We start from the raw sequence: 15,451 nt of genomic DNA on the forward strand, positions 1-15,451 counted from the left end.
TGTCAGCCCTCCCACCAGAAATTAGGTAATTAGTTCCCCAATTATTTGTTGACTACACTTCTCAACTCTTCACAATATTCACACAAAATTTAAGTTTCGGCTTTTAATGCCAAACCGTGACGCCCAGTAGAACTGTAGCGTATTAGCAGAGAATGCACATTTAACATTGGCATTGAACCTTTTTAAATAGATCTGTGCGGCATGGTGGCACAGTGGTTAGCACTGCTGCCTCACAGCGCCAGGGACCGGGGTTCAACTCCGGCCTTGGATCACTGTCTGTGTGCAGCTAATGTTCTGGGGACCTGAGTTCGAATCCCGCCATGGTGGAAACTGAATTCAAGAAAAAATATCTGGAATTAAGAATCTACCATTGTTGTCTGTCGGAAAAACCCATCTGGTTCACTAATGTCTGTTAGGGAAGGAAATCTGCCATCCTTACCTGGTCTGGCCAACATGTGACTCCAGAGCCACAGCAATGTGGTTGATTCTCAACTGCCTTCCAAGGGCAACTAGGGACGGGCAATAAATGTTGGCCCTCCAGTGACACCCATATCCCACAAATAAATACAAAAAAAATTTGGAATAAAAAGGTCCCTGGAGTCATAGAGCAATACAGCACAGAAACAGGCCCTTCGGTCCAACCAGTCCATGCCGACCATGGTGCCCTCTCAGCTCCCACGTTCTACTTGTGTTCTGCACTGAGTTTGCTGATCACAGCCAGGGTGTGACTGAAGGGACTAACACTTTGTCCTTATCTTCCTAAGCTGAGAAGGGGGTGAAAAGCTCACAGCTCAGCCAGTGTTGACATCATGTGAAAGAGTTGGTAAGTGTTTTGGCTAGAGTTGTATGGTCCAGGTCCCTGGAATCTCCGGGGGGGGGGGGGTGTGTGTGTGTGTGTGTGGTGGTGCTATCCAAGCTACAGCTGCTTTCCATGATTTAGTAATAACATGTGTTGCGTCTGCCGCTTTGAAGCAGATCCTGGCCTATATGGTTTCATTTTCTTCTTTGATCGTCCCTGTCCTGTATGGAGCAATGGTTAATGGTGCTGTTACTATTTACTCTTTTACCCAGGACAACAGCTACTGTCAGAAGTTGTGCTCAAAGAATTTAGTAAAGGGCAGCACTTGAATTTTGGGTCTCCTCTATTTGTACAGTTGCTGAAAAATCAATAGGGGTGGAGTATAATATCTGAGTTAAGAGGCTAGATAACTCTTTTCCTATCTAAACCACACACAGTGTCATTCAACCAGACACCAAGGCTGATGCAAGTGGAGGCTCATTCCCCTCACGCAGACTGCAGCGCAGCTTAACATTGATCAAGTGTTTGGTCTGTTCTCACCTTCTGACATGAAGTACGGAATTCTAAACCTGCCTTCCAGAACCCTTTGCCTCAGGATGGGAAGTGTTGGACCGTCAAATGGTAAAGCTCCACAAACCAACACATAGAGGACCACACCGAGACTCTGTACGGACACAAAAATGAGAAGCATTACGGAATGCTTAATGCAAAACACTTCACTGCTCGCCAGTTGGAAGGTTCATTCCGTACCCGGTGGGCCCAAAGCACACACTACCCTCAATTCAACCGTTTAATTGATAACCGCACTCAGGAAGCCACAGGATGGCCAGTGTCAGGAGTTGCCCTGCTATGGTTGGGTCTGAGGCACATTGCTGGGGCAGAATAGAGGGGCTTTGTTCTTTGTACACGGATTGAGAGTTCTCGCCACCAACAGTGGACGCCCGAATTGAGAAAGCCATGCACTCTCCTGTACCACAACACCCCTCAACTTGATGATCACAAACAAAAGAAAAATTGGAAAGGTCATCATTGATTATAATGCTTGGGGCCTTCCAGAAATTGTAACATAACTGCCCCATTACTTGACAAATCCCTATCATTTTGAACTTTCACGTCGTTGTTAAAGTGACAATGCTTCAAAGACAGCTGACGAAAATATATTGGGTGCGATTTTCCCGCCCTGCTGCACTGGTTGAGTAGCAGAGTGGGGCAGGAAATTTGAACAGGAGGGCAAAAATGGAATAACACCGCCAGGCAGGTCACGATCTTCCTCGGCCGCATTTATTAGCGTGATCAGCCTTGTGTCAGGGAAGGGCGATCAGAGTGCTGACGATGGGGGGCCTAGACAGATATCCTATATACTGTGCAGACTTGTACACAGTATATGGGATACCAGGGCGCGTGCCTAGTGGACTACAGCCAGCTTGCCAGCGAGCTTAGCCTCCATCCCTCTCTACCGGCCTGAAAATCTTATTCTGCACACAAACAGTTCTCCCCATCATTTATTTGAAGCAAGATTTAGTGCAGCATCTATTTTAAGCATTGAGGCATAGGTCCACATCCAGCCCACTGACAGAAGGGAAGTTTCTATCTGCTGCCTGTGAGTATCCGACTTAAGAGAGTGTTTGCAAAGTTTCAAAACATCTCCTACCACAAAACCACCAGCACAAAACTGCACACAACCTGGCACCAACTAGCACCCCACCCCATTCAGGCATCAAGACAGAGAATGGCTAAACATAAGAAACAGGAGCCGAGTAGGTCCTTCCAAGCGTGCTTCATCATTTAGCACGACCGTCTACCTCAACTCCACTTTCCCACATTATCCCCATGTCCCTCAGTCCCTAAAATAAGAACATAAATCTCACAAGGACTGAGCACAATGCTGAGGTAGAATAGAGTTTTACTCTGACTAACTCCGCTGTCCCGAACAGAGAAACCTGGCCTGCCGGTACCAGAATGGAGGATTTCCATTCCAGTCGCCAGTGCAAACAACCCTCAGCAGAATAACTCTAAATAGGTAAACAAATTTGAAAGAAGACAAAAGAAAAGGCAGGAACATCAGCATCTTGGGGTTTCTGGTTTGGGTCAGTAGATTCCACGGTGAAGCATTTTGCCAGAACTGTGTCACTGGCAGAGTTTGGCACTCAGCTGGCAAACTGCCCATGCCTCTCTATCAACGATTTGCCAAGACTCCCAAGGTGACACTGGGTCTCAACAATTTTGGGTCGCATTGTCCAACCTCGCCCGCAGCCAAGATTCTCCAGTCCCGCTGCAGTGAACGGAGATTTGGCTGAGCGCCAAATTCTCCATCCTGGCTGGTGGCGGAGGCAGGGCGTGAACGGCCAAAGAATTCCGCCCATTATCTCATCAACTCAACAGCGAGGAAAGAAATTTTGATGTGTTGCCAGAGTGGCAAACAAACAGTCAAAAATATAACAGCACTTATTGGGTCAATGATAATTGGGACTTAAATTTTGAAAGGAATTCTTTAATTCAGAATTTTTTCCTGGAACTGTACCCAACCTGCATCTTATTGTAAAAAAAAACAGTCACAATCGCTTATGGTGAGGCTAAAGTTTTTGGCAGCGGTGAAGGTGTATGTAAAAGAAAAATCACACACCACTCATGGAGATCCCAGATCTTTCTGCACAGACTGTGCGATGGTAGCTCATCTCTACCAGAGCACCACAGCATCAGTACAGGCAAGCTCAATATGTTGGCACCAGAAGATACAGGGGAAATCAGCCAGGTCCCACTCTTCATTGGTAACCATTGACTCCTGTGTTGATACCTTTGGTAAGAAAGCTGTAAGACCTGTCCACACGGAGAATGATGTGGAGATGCCGGCGTTGGACTGGGGTAAACACAGTAAGAAGTTTAACAACACCAGGTTAAAGTCCAACAGGTTTATTTGGTAGCAAAAGCCACACAAGCTTTCGAGGCTCTGAGCCCCTTCTTCAGGTGAGTGGGAATTCTGTTCACAAACAGAACTTATAAGACACAGACTCAATTTACATGAATAATGGTTGGAATGCGAATACTTACAACTAATCCAGTCTTTAAGAAACAAAACAATGGGAGTGGGGAGAGCATCAAGACAGGCTAAAAAGATGTGTATTGTCTCCAGACAAGACAGCCAGTGAAACTCTGCAGGTCCACGCAACTGTGGGAGTTACAAATAGTGTGACATAAATTCTGATTCTAGGATCGCATGATAAAGACTCAGGAGGAAAAAAGCAGAAATATTTATGTGAAATAGTGTGACATAAACCCAATATCCCGGTTGAGGCCGTCCTTGTGTGTGCGGAACCTGGCTATCAGTTTCTGCTCCGCGACTCTGCGCTGTCGTGTGTCGCGAAGGCCGCCTTGGAGAACGCTTACCCGAATATCAGAGGCCGAATGCCCGTGACCGCTGAAGTGCTCCCCAACAGGAAGAGAACAGTCTTGCCTGGTGATTGTCGAGCGGTGTTCATTCATCGAATGAACACCGCTCGACAATCACCAGGCAAGACTGTTCTCTTCCTGTTGGGGAGCACTTCAGCGGTCACGGGCATTCGGCCTCTGATATTCGGGTAAGCGTTCTCCAAGGCGGCCTTCGCGACACACGACAGCGCAGAGTCGCGGAGCAGAAACTGATAGCCAGGTTCCGCACACACAAGGACGGCCTCAACCGGGATATTGGGTTTATGTCACACTATTTCACATAAATATTTCTGCTTTTTTCCTCCTGAGTCTTTATCATGCGATCCTAGAATCAGAATTTATGTCACACTATTTGTAACTCCCACAGTTGCGTGGACCTGCAGAGTTTCACTGGCTGTCTTGTCTGGAGACAATACACATCTTTTTAGCCTGTCTTGATGCTCTCCCCACTCCCATTGTTTTGTTTCTTAAAGACTGGATTAGTTGTAAGTATTCGCATTCCAACCATTATTCATGTAAATTGAGTCTGTGTCTTATAAGTTCTGTTTGTGAACAGAATTCCCACTCACCTGAAGAAGGGGCTCAGAGCCTCGAAAGCTTGTGTGGCTTTTGCTACCAAATAAACCTGTTGGACTTTAACCTGGTGTTGTTAAACTTCTCACACGGAGAATGGACATTTTGACAAGGTCGGAATTCACAGGAGCAAAGTCAGAGAACTACCGGGTTTCTGAAGGGACAGGGAATTTTTTTTTGTTGTTCTATCTTTAAAACTAGTTTTAGTATTGGAGTGAAGTTGTTACCCAGATGTCCAGTTGCGGTCCCTCATACTGCTGTCCTTCAAAGACCTCAGGAGCTGCATACGGTGGACTGCCGCACCACGTGGCCAAGGGCTCTCCCGCTTTGTAGAAATTACCAAACCCAAAATCTGTTCAAACAGAAACACAAAACCGGAAATGTTATTTCTGATATCCGTATCTTGAGTGGGGTCACGCACTGTCACACGGTTTAAAAAAAAGGTAAAATCGCCATCGTCCCAGATGACCATAGGTTGACTGTTGGTGATTTAACCTGAGGATCGCCACACCTCAGGTGAGGGGCAAGCTTGAAAAGGTGGGGCCTTCATGAATAAGCTCAGCCAGTATGGGAATTGAGCCTGCATTGTAGATGTAGAGGGGAGATGAGGAAAAACATTTTTACACAGAGGGTAGTGGGTGTCTGGAATTCGCTGCCAGAGTTGGTTGTGGAGGCAGAGACCCTATATTCTTTTAAAAAAGTATCTTGACCTGCACCTTAAGTGCTGTAAGTTACAGGGCTATGGGCCTAGTGCAGGCAGGGCACCTGGATATCCTTGGGCTGGCATGGACCAAATGGGCTGAATGGCCTCCTTCTGTGCTGTAACCTTTCTATGGTTCTGTTGGTGTCACTCTGCGCCACAAACCAGCCGGCCAGCCAACCGAGCTGACCAACCCCCAAACTCTTATTTCTGGTGGTCACGGTTTAGGTTCGACACTAGCCTGTCCACAATTTACCATTGTAGATTGCTACGTCAACATTCAAGTTTGCGCGGTCAATCGTCACAAATGCTGTTTCAGGTTTTTGACAGTGTCTGTCTCTTGTGGAGCAGGTTCCCAAAAATCTTCTATTCAGCGACTGACTTGGGCAATGTCACCAGCAATTTAAATACATAATAAGCAGGATGCAGTGAGAATGCAGGTTGGCGACCAGAATGTCATTGTTTTTGTAGCTGATGTGCGAAACTATTCCCCTGGGAAATTCGAAAGGCCAGGAGAGCCATCCCCCAGCTCACCAACAATTCCACGGGTTCACCACCCTCCGAGTGAAAATGGTTTTCCTCATCTCAGCCCTAAATGGGGCCTACCCCATATCCTGAGACCGTGAGCCCTCTGTTCTTGGACCCCCCAGCCTGAAAAAAAACAACATTCCTGCCTCCAGTCTGCCCAGCCCTGTCAGATTTTTATGTTTTAATTAGATCACCTCTCATTCTTCTAAAGCTCCAGTGAATACAGGCCTAGTCGACCCTATTGCTCCTCATACGGCAATCCGGCCATCCCAGGAGTCAGTCTGGTGACCCTTCGCTGCACTCCCTCTGTGACAAGTATATCCTTTCTTGGATAAGGAGACTGCACACAATACTCCAGATGTGGACTCACCAAGCCCCTGTACAGCTGCAGTAAGGCAGTTTCTTTGCACGTTCCCGACTTTCTCATAGCCTGTCCGTTTGGGTAGCAGCTGTTCCATCATTCTGCCATTCACACCTCCTTTTACACACATCTCTTGTTTCTAATCTTGTCCCGTTACTGCTCCCTGTGGTCCTGTACCAGAATTCTTTTCTCATTTAGTGTCTCCCGTTTTCAATCCTATCACAGTCCTTCCCTTTTTGTTCTTTACCCACCTTTTCTGCTTTCATTTGTTTAAAACCAATTACATTTCCAACTTTTCCCCAATTCTGATGAAAGGCCACAGGCCTGAAACGTCAACTCTGTTTCTCCACAGATGCTGCCTGACCTGCTGAGCTTTTCCAGCATTTTCTATATGTATTTACACGAGGAAGACAAAGCTGGGAAATAGCCTTTGCTTGCTTCTCAACTTTAATATTTTCAATCGAGTTATTTCTGGGTCATAGAATCTCTACAGTGCAGAAAGAGGCCATTTGGCCCATCGAGCCTGCACGGACTACAATCCCACCCAGGCCCTATCCCCATAGCCCCACATACTTACTCTGTTAATCTCCTGGCATCAAGGGGCAATTTGGCTAGCGTGGCCAATCCACCTAACATCTTTGAACTGTAGGAGGAACCGGAGCACCCGGAGGAAACTCACGCAGACATGGGGAGAACGTGCAAACTCCGCACAGTTACCCAAGGCTGGAATTGAACCTGGGTCCCTGGAGTCAGCAGTGCTAACCACTGTGCCACCCTGCCGTCATGGGTTGGGGGGATGAAATCAATTCCGTGAAGGAATTTTAATCTCAAGCAAACATTGCCACAGAAGGAGCAGTGGGAGGTTGCAACCTTATCAGCACAACAGACTGATTCTTGTGAACCATTAACCCCCACCACCCATCCATCCATGTTTAACAGCTCAGATGTTCGACTATGGGATAGAGGGCAGCAGTAATATTTATACTCATTGTACAAATACCCAGGCACCAGCAGCCCAGAGACCACACGATACACGAGGCTCAGCTGGTACCACTCTCACCTCAAGAGAGTGAGAACATTGTGGGTTCCAATCCCACTTGGGGGCATAATCCAGATGGGCATCCTAATGCAGTACTGAGGGAGTGCTGCACTGTCAGATGAGATTTTAAATTGCGGGCCCCCCCATCTTCGCTCATCTGTTTTAGGGGGACAGACCATCCACACACCGTGATTAGCGTTGCTGCCGCGCAGCACCAGGGACCCGGGTTCGATTCTGACCATGGACAACCGTCTGTGAAGTTTGCACATTCTCCTTGTGTCTGCGTGGGTTTCCTCCGGGTGCTCCGGTTCCCCTCCTATAGTCCAAAGATGTGTTAGGTGGATTGACCATGCTAAATTGCCCCTTAGTGTCAGGGGAATTAGCGGGATATCATAGAAATCATAGAAACCCTACAGCACAGAAAGAGGCCATTCGGCCCATCGAGTCTGCACCGACCACAATCCCACCCAGGCCCTACCCCAATATCCCTACATATTTACCCACTAATCCCTCTAACCTACGCATCTCAGGACACTAAGGGCAATTTTTTAGCATGGCCAATCAACCTAACCCACACATCTTTGGACTGTGGGAAGAAACCGGAGCACCCGGAGGAAACCCACGCAGACACGAGGAGAATGTGCAAACTCCACACAGACAGTGACCCAAGTCAGGAATCAAACCCAGGCCCCTGGAGCTGTGAAGCAGCAGTGCTAACCACTGTGCTACCGTGCCGCCCATATACGTGGGGTTGCGGGGATAGGGCCTGGGTGGGATTGTTGTTGGTGTAGGCTCGATGGACTGAACAAGCTCCTTCTGCACTGTAGAGATTCTATGACACAAACAAATATTCACCGCAGGGTGAGAGAAAACTGCTCCCCACATGCATCCGAGCCTTTTGAAACCAATTGTACCAGGATAGTACACAATTCAAAATTACACTATTTCAGTCATCGGCATTTGTCTTGTTAAAAATAGCTTTTTCTTGTTTATTGACACAAGAGAAAAGCTGCAAAGCAATTCCGAAGGGGCAAGAAAAAAGCGTCCCTCCATAATCTCAATTGCTTCTGCCCTCGCATTAATAGAGCAATGCCACATTCCAGAGCATGCAGATTCCACTATTCTTTGAATCACGTAGTGCGTCATTACCAAGAGCACTGGACTCACGCTGAGCCAACCATGGGCCACCAAGAAGTAATCATCAAGGCGTGTGTCCATGTTATTGCCCACTGCCCCATTGCCAAAGCAATTATTGAAGAAGACCATTCAATTGCTTGGAAGAGGGCCCTTTCTGCCTTCTGCGTTGCCCGGATTACTAAGTGTTGGTAAGTTGAAGGCCATTTGTTATGGCTAAGCTGGATGGCACAGCCCAATAAAGAAAGAGGCCGAATGCACGCTTCAGGCTCGGTGACCCCGTACCCACAAACATCCCGCAACCGGCCTACCACAAACATCCTGCCAACAGGCCCACCACTCAACGAGAAGCATCTTTTTCAGCTGGCACCAGACCGCGTGTTCATTCCAACAAATACAATTTCCTTTAAAAGTCGAAACCAGATTGATCTTCACATAAAAGAACAAGGAGAAATTCCATTCCTTTTCTGGCGAACTGTCCCACTTACATCAGTGAAGATACTTAAACACTGTGGCACAATAATTTGGCTAGTTGGCTAATCTTTGACTAAAATTGCTTAAAAAACTACGTGAACCATTTCTAGGTAGAAAAATAACATCCACCGCAAGACTATAACAAAGGCTTCAAAAGAGTTATACTCTGGAGTCTTTTGCTGTGGGAGCTATCGACAGTTCTCCCCCTCATCCTCGTTCCAACCCCTCCCCCCACATCAGCACTACATTTAAGTGAGGGAACTTATTCAGCTAAGCTGCTGACAAAAAAGAATAGATAGGAGCCCATGATTGTGAACTAATTGTCTGAACTGACCCACTTCACGAGCAGCATACTGATCAGCAGTGTTTGACGTCAATACTCCTCTGTTGTCCACCGGCTAGGAAAGCTAACACAGAGGCTGCTTCAGAATAAGAGTCACGCAGCTCGCAGCAGACATTAGCTGCATTCCTGGTCACAGCACAGGGTGGGCTTCCCTTACCCACTCTCCTCTCCACCTCACCCCACTCTACCTTCCCATTTACCATCTTACTCCATGCCCTACAACATGGGTAAGGATCTCCCTTCTGGCAAATCTCCCCCACCCTCCTCCCCCGAGCTAAATGACTTGGGATTGTCATGGGACTTCTAGATGCAAAGTAGAGGAATGATATTTGCCAAAAAGAATCTCTTTCATCTTCCCGTCAGTGCTTCATCTGTCAAAACACTGAGGAAAAGGTGCCCAGAAATCCTGCTCCCAGCTTTCAATAAATGAGATTAATAAAGAAATGAGATAACAGATAAATCCAGAATTCTCTCACTCTCGGAACTTAACCCCTTAACTGCTGAGCAAGATTCCAAAAGGTAGTTGTTGGATGGCATTTAACACCTTAACAGCCGAGCAAGATTCCTGCAAGAGTCTAAAAGTTAGGTATTGGTTGGTACGTTTGTGATGCTAGAAACGGACTTAAAAATGTTTCTAACACAAATAAATTTTTGATTAGGCACAGATGAATTGTATTTATGGTTCCGATATTCCCAAATTCAGGAGAGACTGAACGATCCAAGATGAGGTTGGTCAATGGAACTAGCATTTAATCAAGTTTAGTAAGATAACGGACGATGCCTATACTATAGGTAACCAATCGTACACAGATTTTATATTTTATTTGCTGTCGCTGGGTCAAAATCCTGGATCTCCCTCCCTAACAGCACGGTGGGTGTATCTACACCTCAGCGACTGCAGCGGTTCAGGAAGGCAGCTCACCACCACCTTCTCAAGCTGGCCTTGCCAGTGAAGCTCACATCTCAAGAATTAATTTTTTTTAAAGTATGAAGCTGCTTCAGTCAGAATGTGCCTACTTAAACAATGATTTCTCTCTTCCTTCCACTACCTTGAGTCCAGGTGTGTGATACGAATTAGGAGCCAGAGTAGGTCACTTGGCCCATATCGACATAGCAGTCTTCAAGGTAAAGACTGAGTGAATCCTCTGGCTGTACTTGAGCATTCCAGAATGCTTCAAAAAATTCAGATAGCCTCACTGTCAGTGCCAGCGATTGTTCAGTGAGGAACTCACATTGCTTAATGTGACCCTGCATCATACAGGCCAAGAAAGTTGCAGATGCGATCCCTGGTCTGTACTGAATTGACTGGATAGACAGCAGTGCTTATATCATTCTTAATTCCCATCCCCAGTTACTCTTAAGTGACCTTGCTGGAGAGTGCATCAGGCAAGGACAAGATTGATCTGACAGTTGTATAACGTGATCGGTCGCTGTACCTGCTTACAGGTGGCTACTTGTGAGTGGCAGAGGGAGACATTTGCATTTTATTTGCTGTCGCTGGGTCAAAATCCTGGACCTCCCTCCCTGACAGCACTGTGGGTGTGTACCTACACCACATGGGGTGCAGCGGTTCAAGAAGGCAGTTAGCTCACCATCACCTTCTCGAGCTGGCCAGTGAAGCCCACATCCCAAGAAAGATGCCCTGTATTCACAACCCCACCAGGCTTAGCACCTTCAAAAGAGGAAGGGGGGCGGGGGGGGGGGGGGGGGGGGGTCAGAAAAGGAATTTATTTTGTAAGTGCCTCAATATCTTGCTTCTTGCCTACTAACCACACCCGCCCCTTCCGTGCTTTGCAAAGTGGCCCAATTAAAACAAACAGAACACAGAATTCACAAACCGCACATCATCTTCCTGAGGTTTGAACCATTCCAGATTACCCCTTCTGCTTTTTAACATTTGGCCCCGGTGTTCAAACCAAAGGAAAATAAATTAGTGCAGCAGGGGCTTTGGAAGTGGAAAACAGCCCCATTTAACACAGTGACTGCAGGTGCTTTGAAGTGCTGAATGAAAAGTACAGTTCACACACCACTGACCTTTCTTTGCGTAAAAGGTCTCAGACAACAGTGCTGGAAATGGTCTTTTAAGTATGAAAGCGTGCAAGCATGAGCGAGGTGGGGGGGAAGCTGAAAGAGGCAAAGGAGGCGGTTCCTCTAGATAGCCAAACATAGAATCATAAAAGTCTTACAGCATAGAAGTAGGAGGCCATTTTGCCCCTTGTGACTGCGCCACCTCCCTGGAAAAATTATACAATACAAAGAACAACTCTGAAATGTGTCCTTTCAAGTATTAATCCAATGGCCTGCACAAAGTTATAAGTGAATCTGTTTGCATTACCTTTTTGGGAAATGCATTCTGGATTATAATAACGCAATGTGTAAAAACAAAAACCCCATTTCATCCCTGATACTCTCCCTTATCTCTTTCATTATCTTCAGTCTATCTGCTCTGGTTCACACTAAAAACATTCTCTTCCCATCTACTCCATCAAAGAAAACCCTCTTAATCTTGAACACTTCTCTTAACTCTTGTCTTGCCCTCCTCTGGCCTAAAGAGAACAATCTCGGATATTGTTTTTTACTCATTTGTGGGACATGGGTGTCGCTGGCTGGGCCAGCATCTATTGTCCATCCCTGGTTGCCCTTGAGAAGGTGGTGGTGAGCTGCCTTCTTGAATCGCTGCAGTTCACAAGCTGTGTGTTGACCCGCAATGCCGTTTGGGAGGGAATTTCAGGATTTTGACCCAGCGACTGCGAAGGGACGGAGATATATTTCCAAGTCAGGATGGTGAGTGGCTTGGAGGGGAACTTGCAGGTAGTGGTGTTCCCATGTAACTACTGCCCTTGTCCTTCCAGGTGGAGGTGGTCATGGGTTTGGAAGGTGCTCTCTAAGGATCTTTGGTGAATTGCTGCAGTGCATCTTGTAGATAGTACACACTGCTGCTACTGACCGTCGATGGTGGAAGGATTGAATGTTAGTAGATGTGGTGCCAATTAAGTGGGCTGCTTTGTCCAGGATGATGTCAAGCTTCTTGAGTGTTGTTGGAGCTGCACTCATCCAGGCAAGTGGGGAGTATTCCATCACACTCCTGACTTGTGCCTTGTAGATGGTGGATAGGCTTTGGGGAGTCAGGAGGCGAGTTACTCGCTGCAGTATTCCCAGCCTCTGACCTGCTCTTATAGCCACTGGATAAGAAAAATATAAACCATTTTCTTTAAATTTTTGGGAAGTTTACCGGACACATACCTGGTCATTTAGTTGGTAATACACTGCCACTGCACAGGCCAGTTAGTTCAGTTGGCTAGACTGCTAGTTAGTGATGCAGAGCGATGCTAACAGTGTGGGTTCAATTCCCGTACTGGCTGAAGTTATTCATCTACCTTGTGGTGACCCTCAGGTTAAATCATCACCAGTCACAGCTTATGGTCATCTGGAACTATGGTGACTCTACCTTTATCTTAAAGACTTCTGTGCTACTCTAATCTTAGCCTCTTGAGCATCCCCAATTTTAATTGGTTGGTGGCTTCAGTTGCTTGGGCTTAAGCTTTGGAACGCCTCCCTACACCATTATGTCTTTCTACCTCACTTTCCTCCATTAAGCCATTCCTTAAAATGTACCTTTTGGACAAGCTTTTGGTCATCTGAACTAATATCTGCTGACGTGGCTTGGGGTCAAATTTTGTTTTGTAATGCTTTGGTGAAACACCTTCAGACATTTAGTTATGTTGAAGATGCTATATAAACATAGGTAATTGTTTCAATTGATATCCATTGGGGTGTCAGATGGAATGCTTGAACGGAGCTCAGTTTCCCTGCATAAGGGAAGAAGTCTACCCCCGATGGCTATTTGTTGGATAGTACTGGTGTGTGGGTGTTAAGGACAGGGTCACACTGTAATGCTTGCGAAAGTGTAAAACCTGCTGTGGAATGGCTACTAGATCAATGGGTCGGAGAGAAGCTCATGTCCCCCGTAACCTTGGCCCAGGACGGAGCGGGGACTTTGGGAGAGGAAATTGGAGGCGGGAAGGATTAACCTTAAGGCAGGAGGGTGGGGGTGGGGGGGGGGGGGGGTGGGGGGTACACTGTAAAATTCTACAAAAAGACCAGGGACACAGCGAGCAGGTCAGAAAAGGTGCTTTTGTCAGAGTTCACCTCACTGACTTAATGACAACTAGCTAACAGGGGCGGCACGGTAGCACAGTGGTTAGCACTGCTGCTTCACAGCTCCAGGGTCCCAGGTTTGATTCCAGCTCGGGTCACTGTCTGTGTGGAGTTTGCACATTCTCCTCGTGTCTGCGTGGGTTTCCTCCGGGTGCTCCGGTTTCCTCCCACAGTCCAAAGATGTGCGGGTTAGGTTGATTGGCCAGGTTAAAAATTGCCCCTTAGAGTCCTGAGATGCGTAGGTTAGAGGGATTAGCGGGTAAATATGTGGGGGTGGGGCCTGGGTGGGATTGTGGTCGGTGCAGACTCGATGGGCCGAATGGCCTCCTTCTGCACTGTAGGGTTTCTATGATTCTTTCTATGATTCTATGATTCTTCTAACAGCTATTTAAATCTACAAGGGATAAACAGTTGCGCAATCATCTAGGAGTTCTAGCAAGACAGTTGCTCAAACAGGGCTGAAAGAGACCCCACGGCGCAGCCCAATCACAATGCATATCTAAGTATCGCCATGCAGATTCAAGTCTGTGGCAGGCCTCAAGCCTCATCTGTGCCTTTTGGGGAGGTGCCAACTGGAGTAATAAAGTGTAGGGTGGGGGGCAGTGAAAGAGAAGAGACACCCATTAGGCTGCAGATACATGGGATAGGGGGGAAAAAGGGCAGTTTGAAACATTCCAAACAGCACTGAACAGTGCAGTACCTCTTGTATGTATCAAACAACGCGCGTGTGAATGTGTGTGTGCGTGTATACATACGTGTGTATGCATGCGTGCGTATGCATATGTGCGTACGTACGTGTGTGCACGTGCATACATGTGCGTATACGTACGTGTGTGCGTGCGTGTGTGTGTATGTACATGCATGTGTGTGTGTGGTGGGTGGGGGAGCAGGGAAATGGGGCATGTTTGGTTATCTTAGTCAACTACACTCTCTTTGGCGCTAAGCCAGGAGACAGAATGTTCTCAGCCTCCCGTCAGGTTTTGCAGGTAAGTGTTAATATCAACCAAGCTCCTCAGATCTCACACTCTCAATACGCACCCGCTATTTTAATATTCATATTGCTGTCTAACAGAAGGTTCTCAGCTTTCAGATCCCGGTGGACGATTTTGCGGTTGTGGCAATATTCCACTGCCGACAGGATCTGCCAGAACTTGCGCCTGGCCTCTAGCTCGCTCAGACGGCCGTGGTTTGCCAGATAATCTGAAATTTGAAGAGAGAAAATTGTTACTGGGTTTCTCCAGAAGCAGCAGGGAAGACTCTTATGTTTAACAGTGTGTTACAGATCAATGCAAGCGTTGGGTCACTCATGACACACAGTAAATAGGAGCAGTGAGTGAGCCAAGAGAAAATCGATCTTGGACCCGAGTCGTGCAAGCTGCTGTTGAAATACCATCTTCGCACAGGTGGTCACAACCCGCAAACCTATTTATTTTATAAATTGAGACATCCGGGCAAAGGGCCAAGACCCCATTGTGCAGGGAAAGCTGCAACGACTAGGAGAGAATATGAGCTAAATCAAGAATAGGTGACTGCTAGCTGGGGCTTTGAAATAGTGCCGAGTGCAGGGAGTTAGAAGCTTCAACACTCTGGGGGAAAAAGACAAGTTATTGAGAGGGCAGGGGAAAAGACAGAGAGAAAGAGAAAGGGGGGCAGAAAGAGGGGAAAACAGAGAGAGGGGGAAGCGGGAACAGAGAAGTTTATTTATTAGTGTCACAGATAGGATTACATTAACACTGCAATGAAGTTACAGTGAAAATCCCCAAGAGGAGGGCACAGAGAGAGAGAGAGAAAGAGAAAGGGAACAGAGAGAGAGAGAGAACAGAGAGAGGGAGGGAGCAGAGAGAGAGAGAGAAAGAGAGGGGAGCAGAGAGAGAGAGCGTGCAAGTAGAGATGGAACAGAGAGGGAGCACGGGTGA

General features: G+C 47.0%; 1 protein-coding gene across 1 annotated transcript in view; it reads right to left on the reverse strand.

Moving 5' to 3' along the window:
• Window positions 1-15,451, reverse strand: part of sik2a (salt-inducible kinase 2a) — a 170,613-nt gene that overhangs the window by 31,812 nt on the left and 123,350 nt on the right. The window contains exons 4-6 of the mRNA XM_078198965.1: window positions 14,574-14,735; window positions 5,026-5,150; window positions 1,340-1,463 (exon numbers count right to left, since the gene is read on the reverse strand). Coding sequence (XP_078055091.1) covers window positions 1,340-1,463; window positions 5,026-5,150; window positions 14,574-14,735 — 411 coding nt within the window. The remainder of the gene's footprint in view (window positions 1-1,339; window positions 1,464-5,025; window positions 5,151-14,573; window positions 14,736-15,451) is intronic.

This window comes from Mustelus asterias, chromosome 27, assembly GCF_964213995.1.
Source record: "Mustelus asterias chromosome 27, sMusAst1.hap1.1, whole genome shotgun sequence".
Classification (NCBI taxonomy): domain Eukaryota; kingdom Metazoa; phylum Chordata; class Chondrichthyes; order Carcharhiniformes; family Triakidae; genus Mustelus; species Mustelus asterias.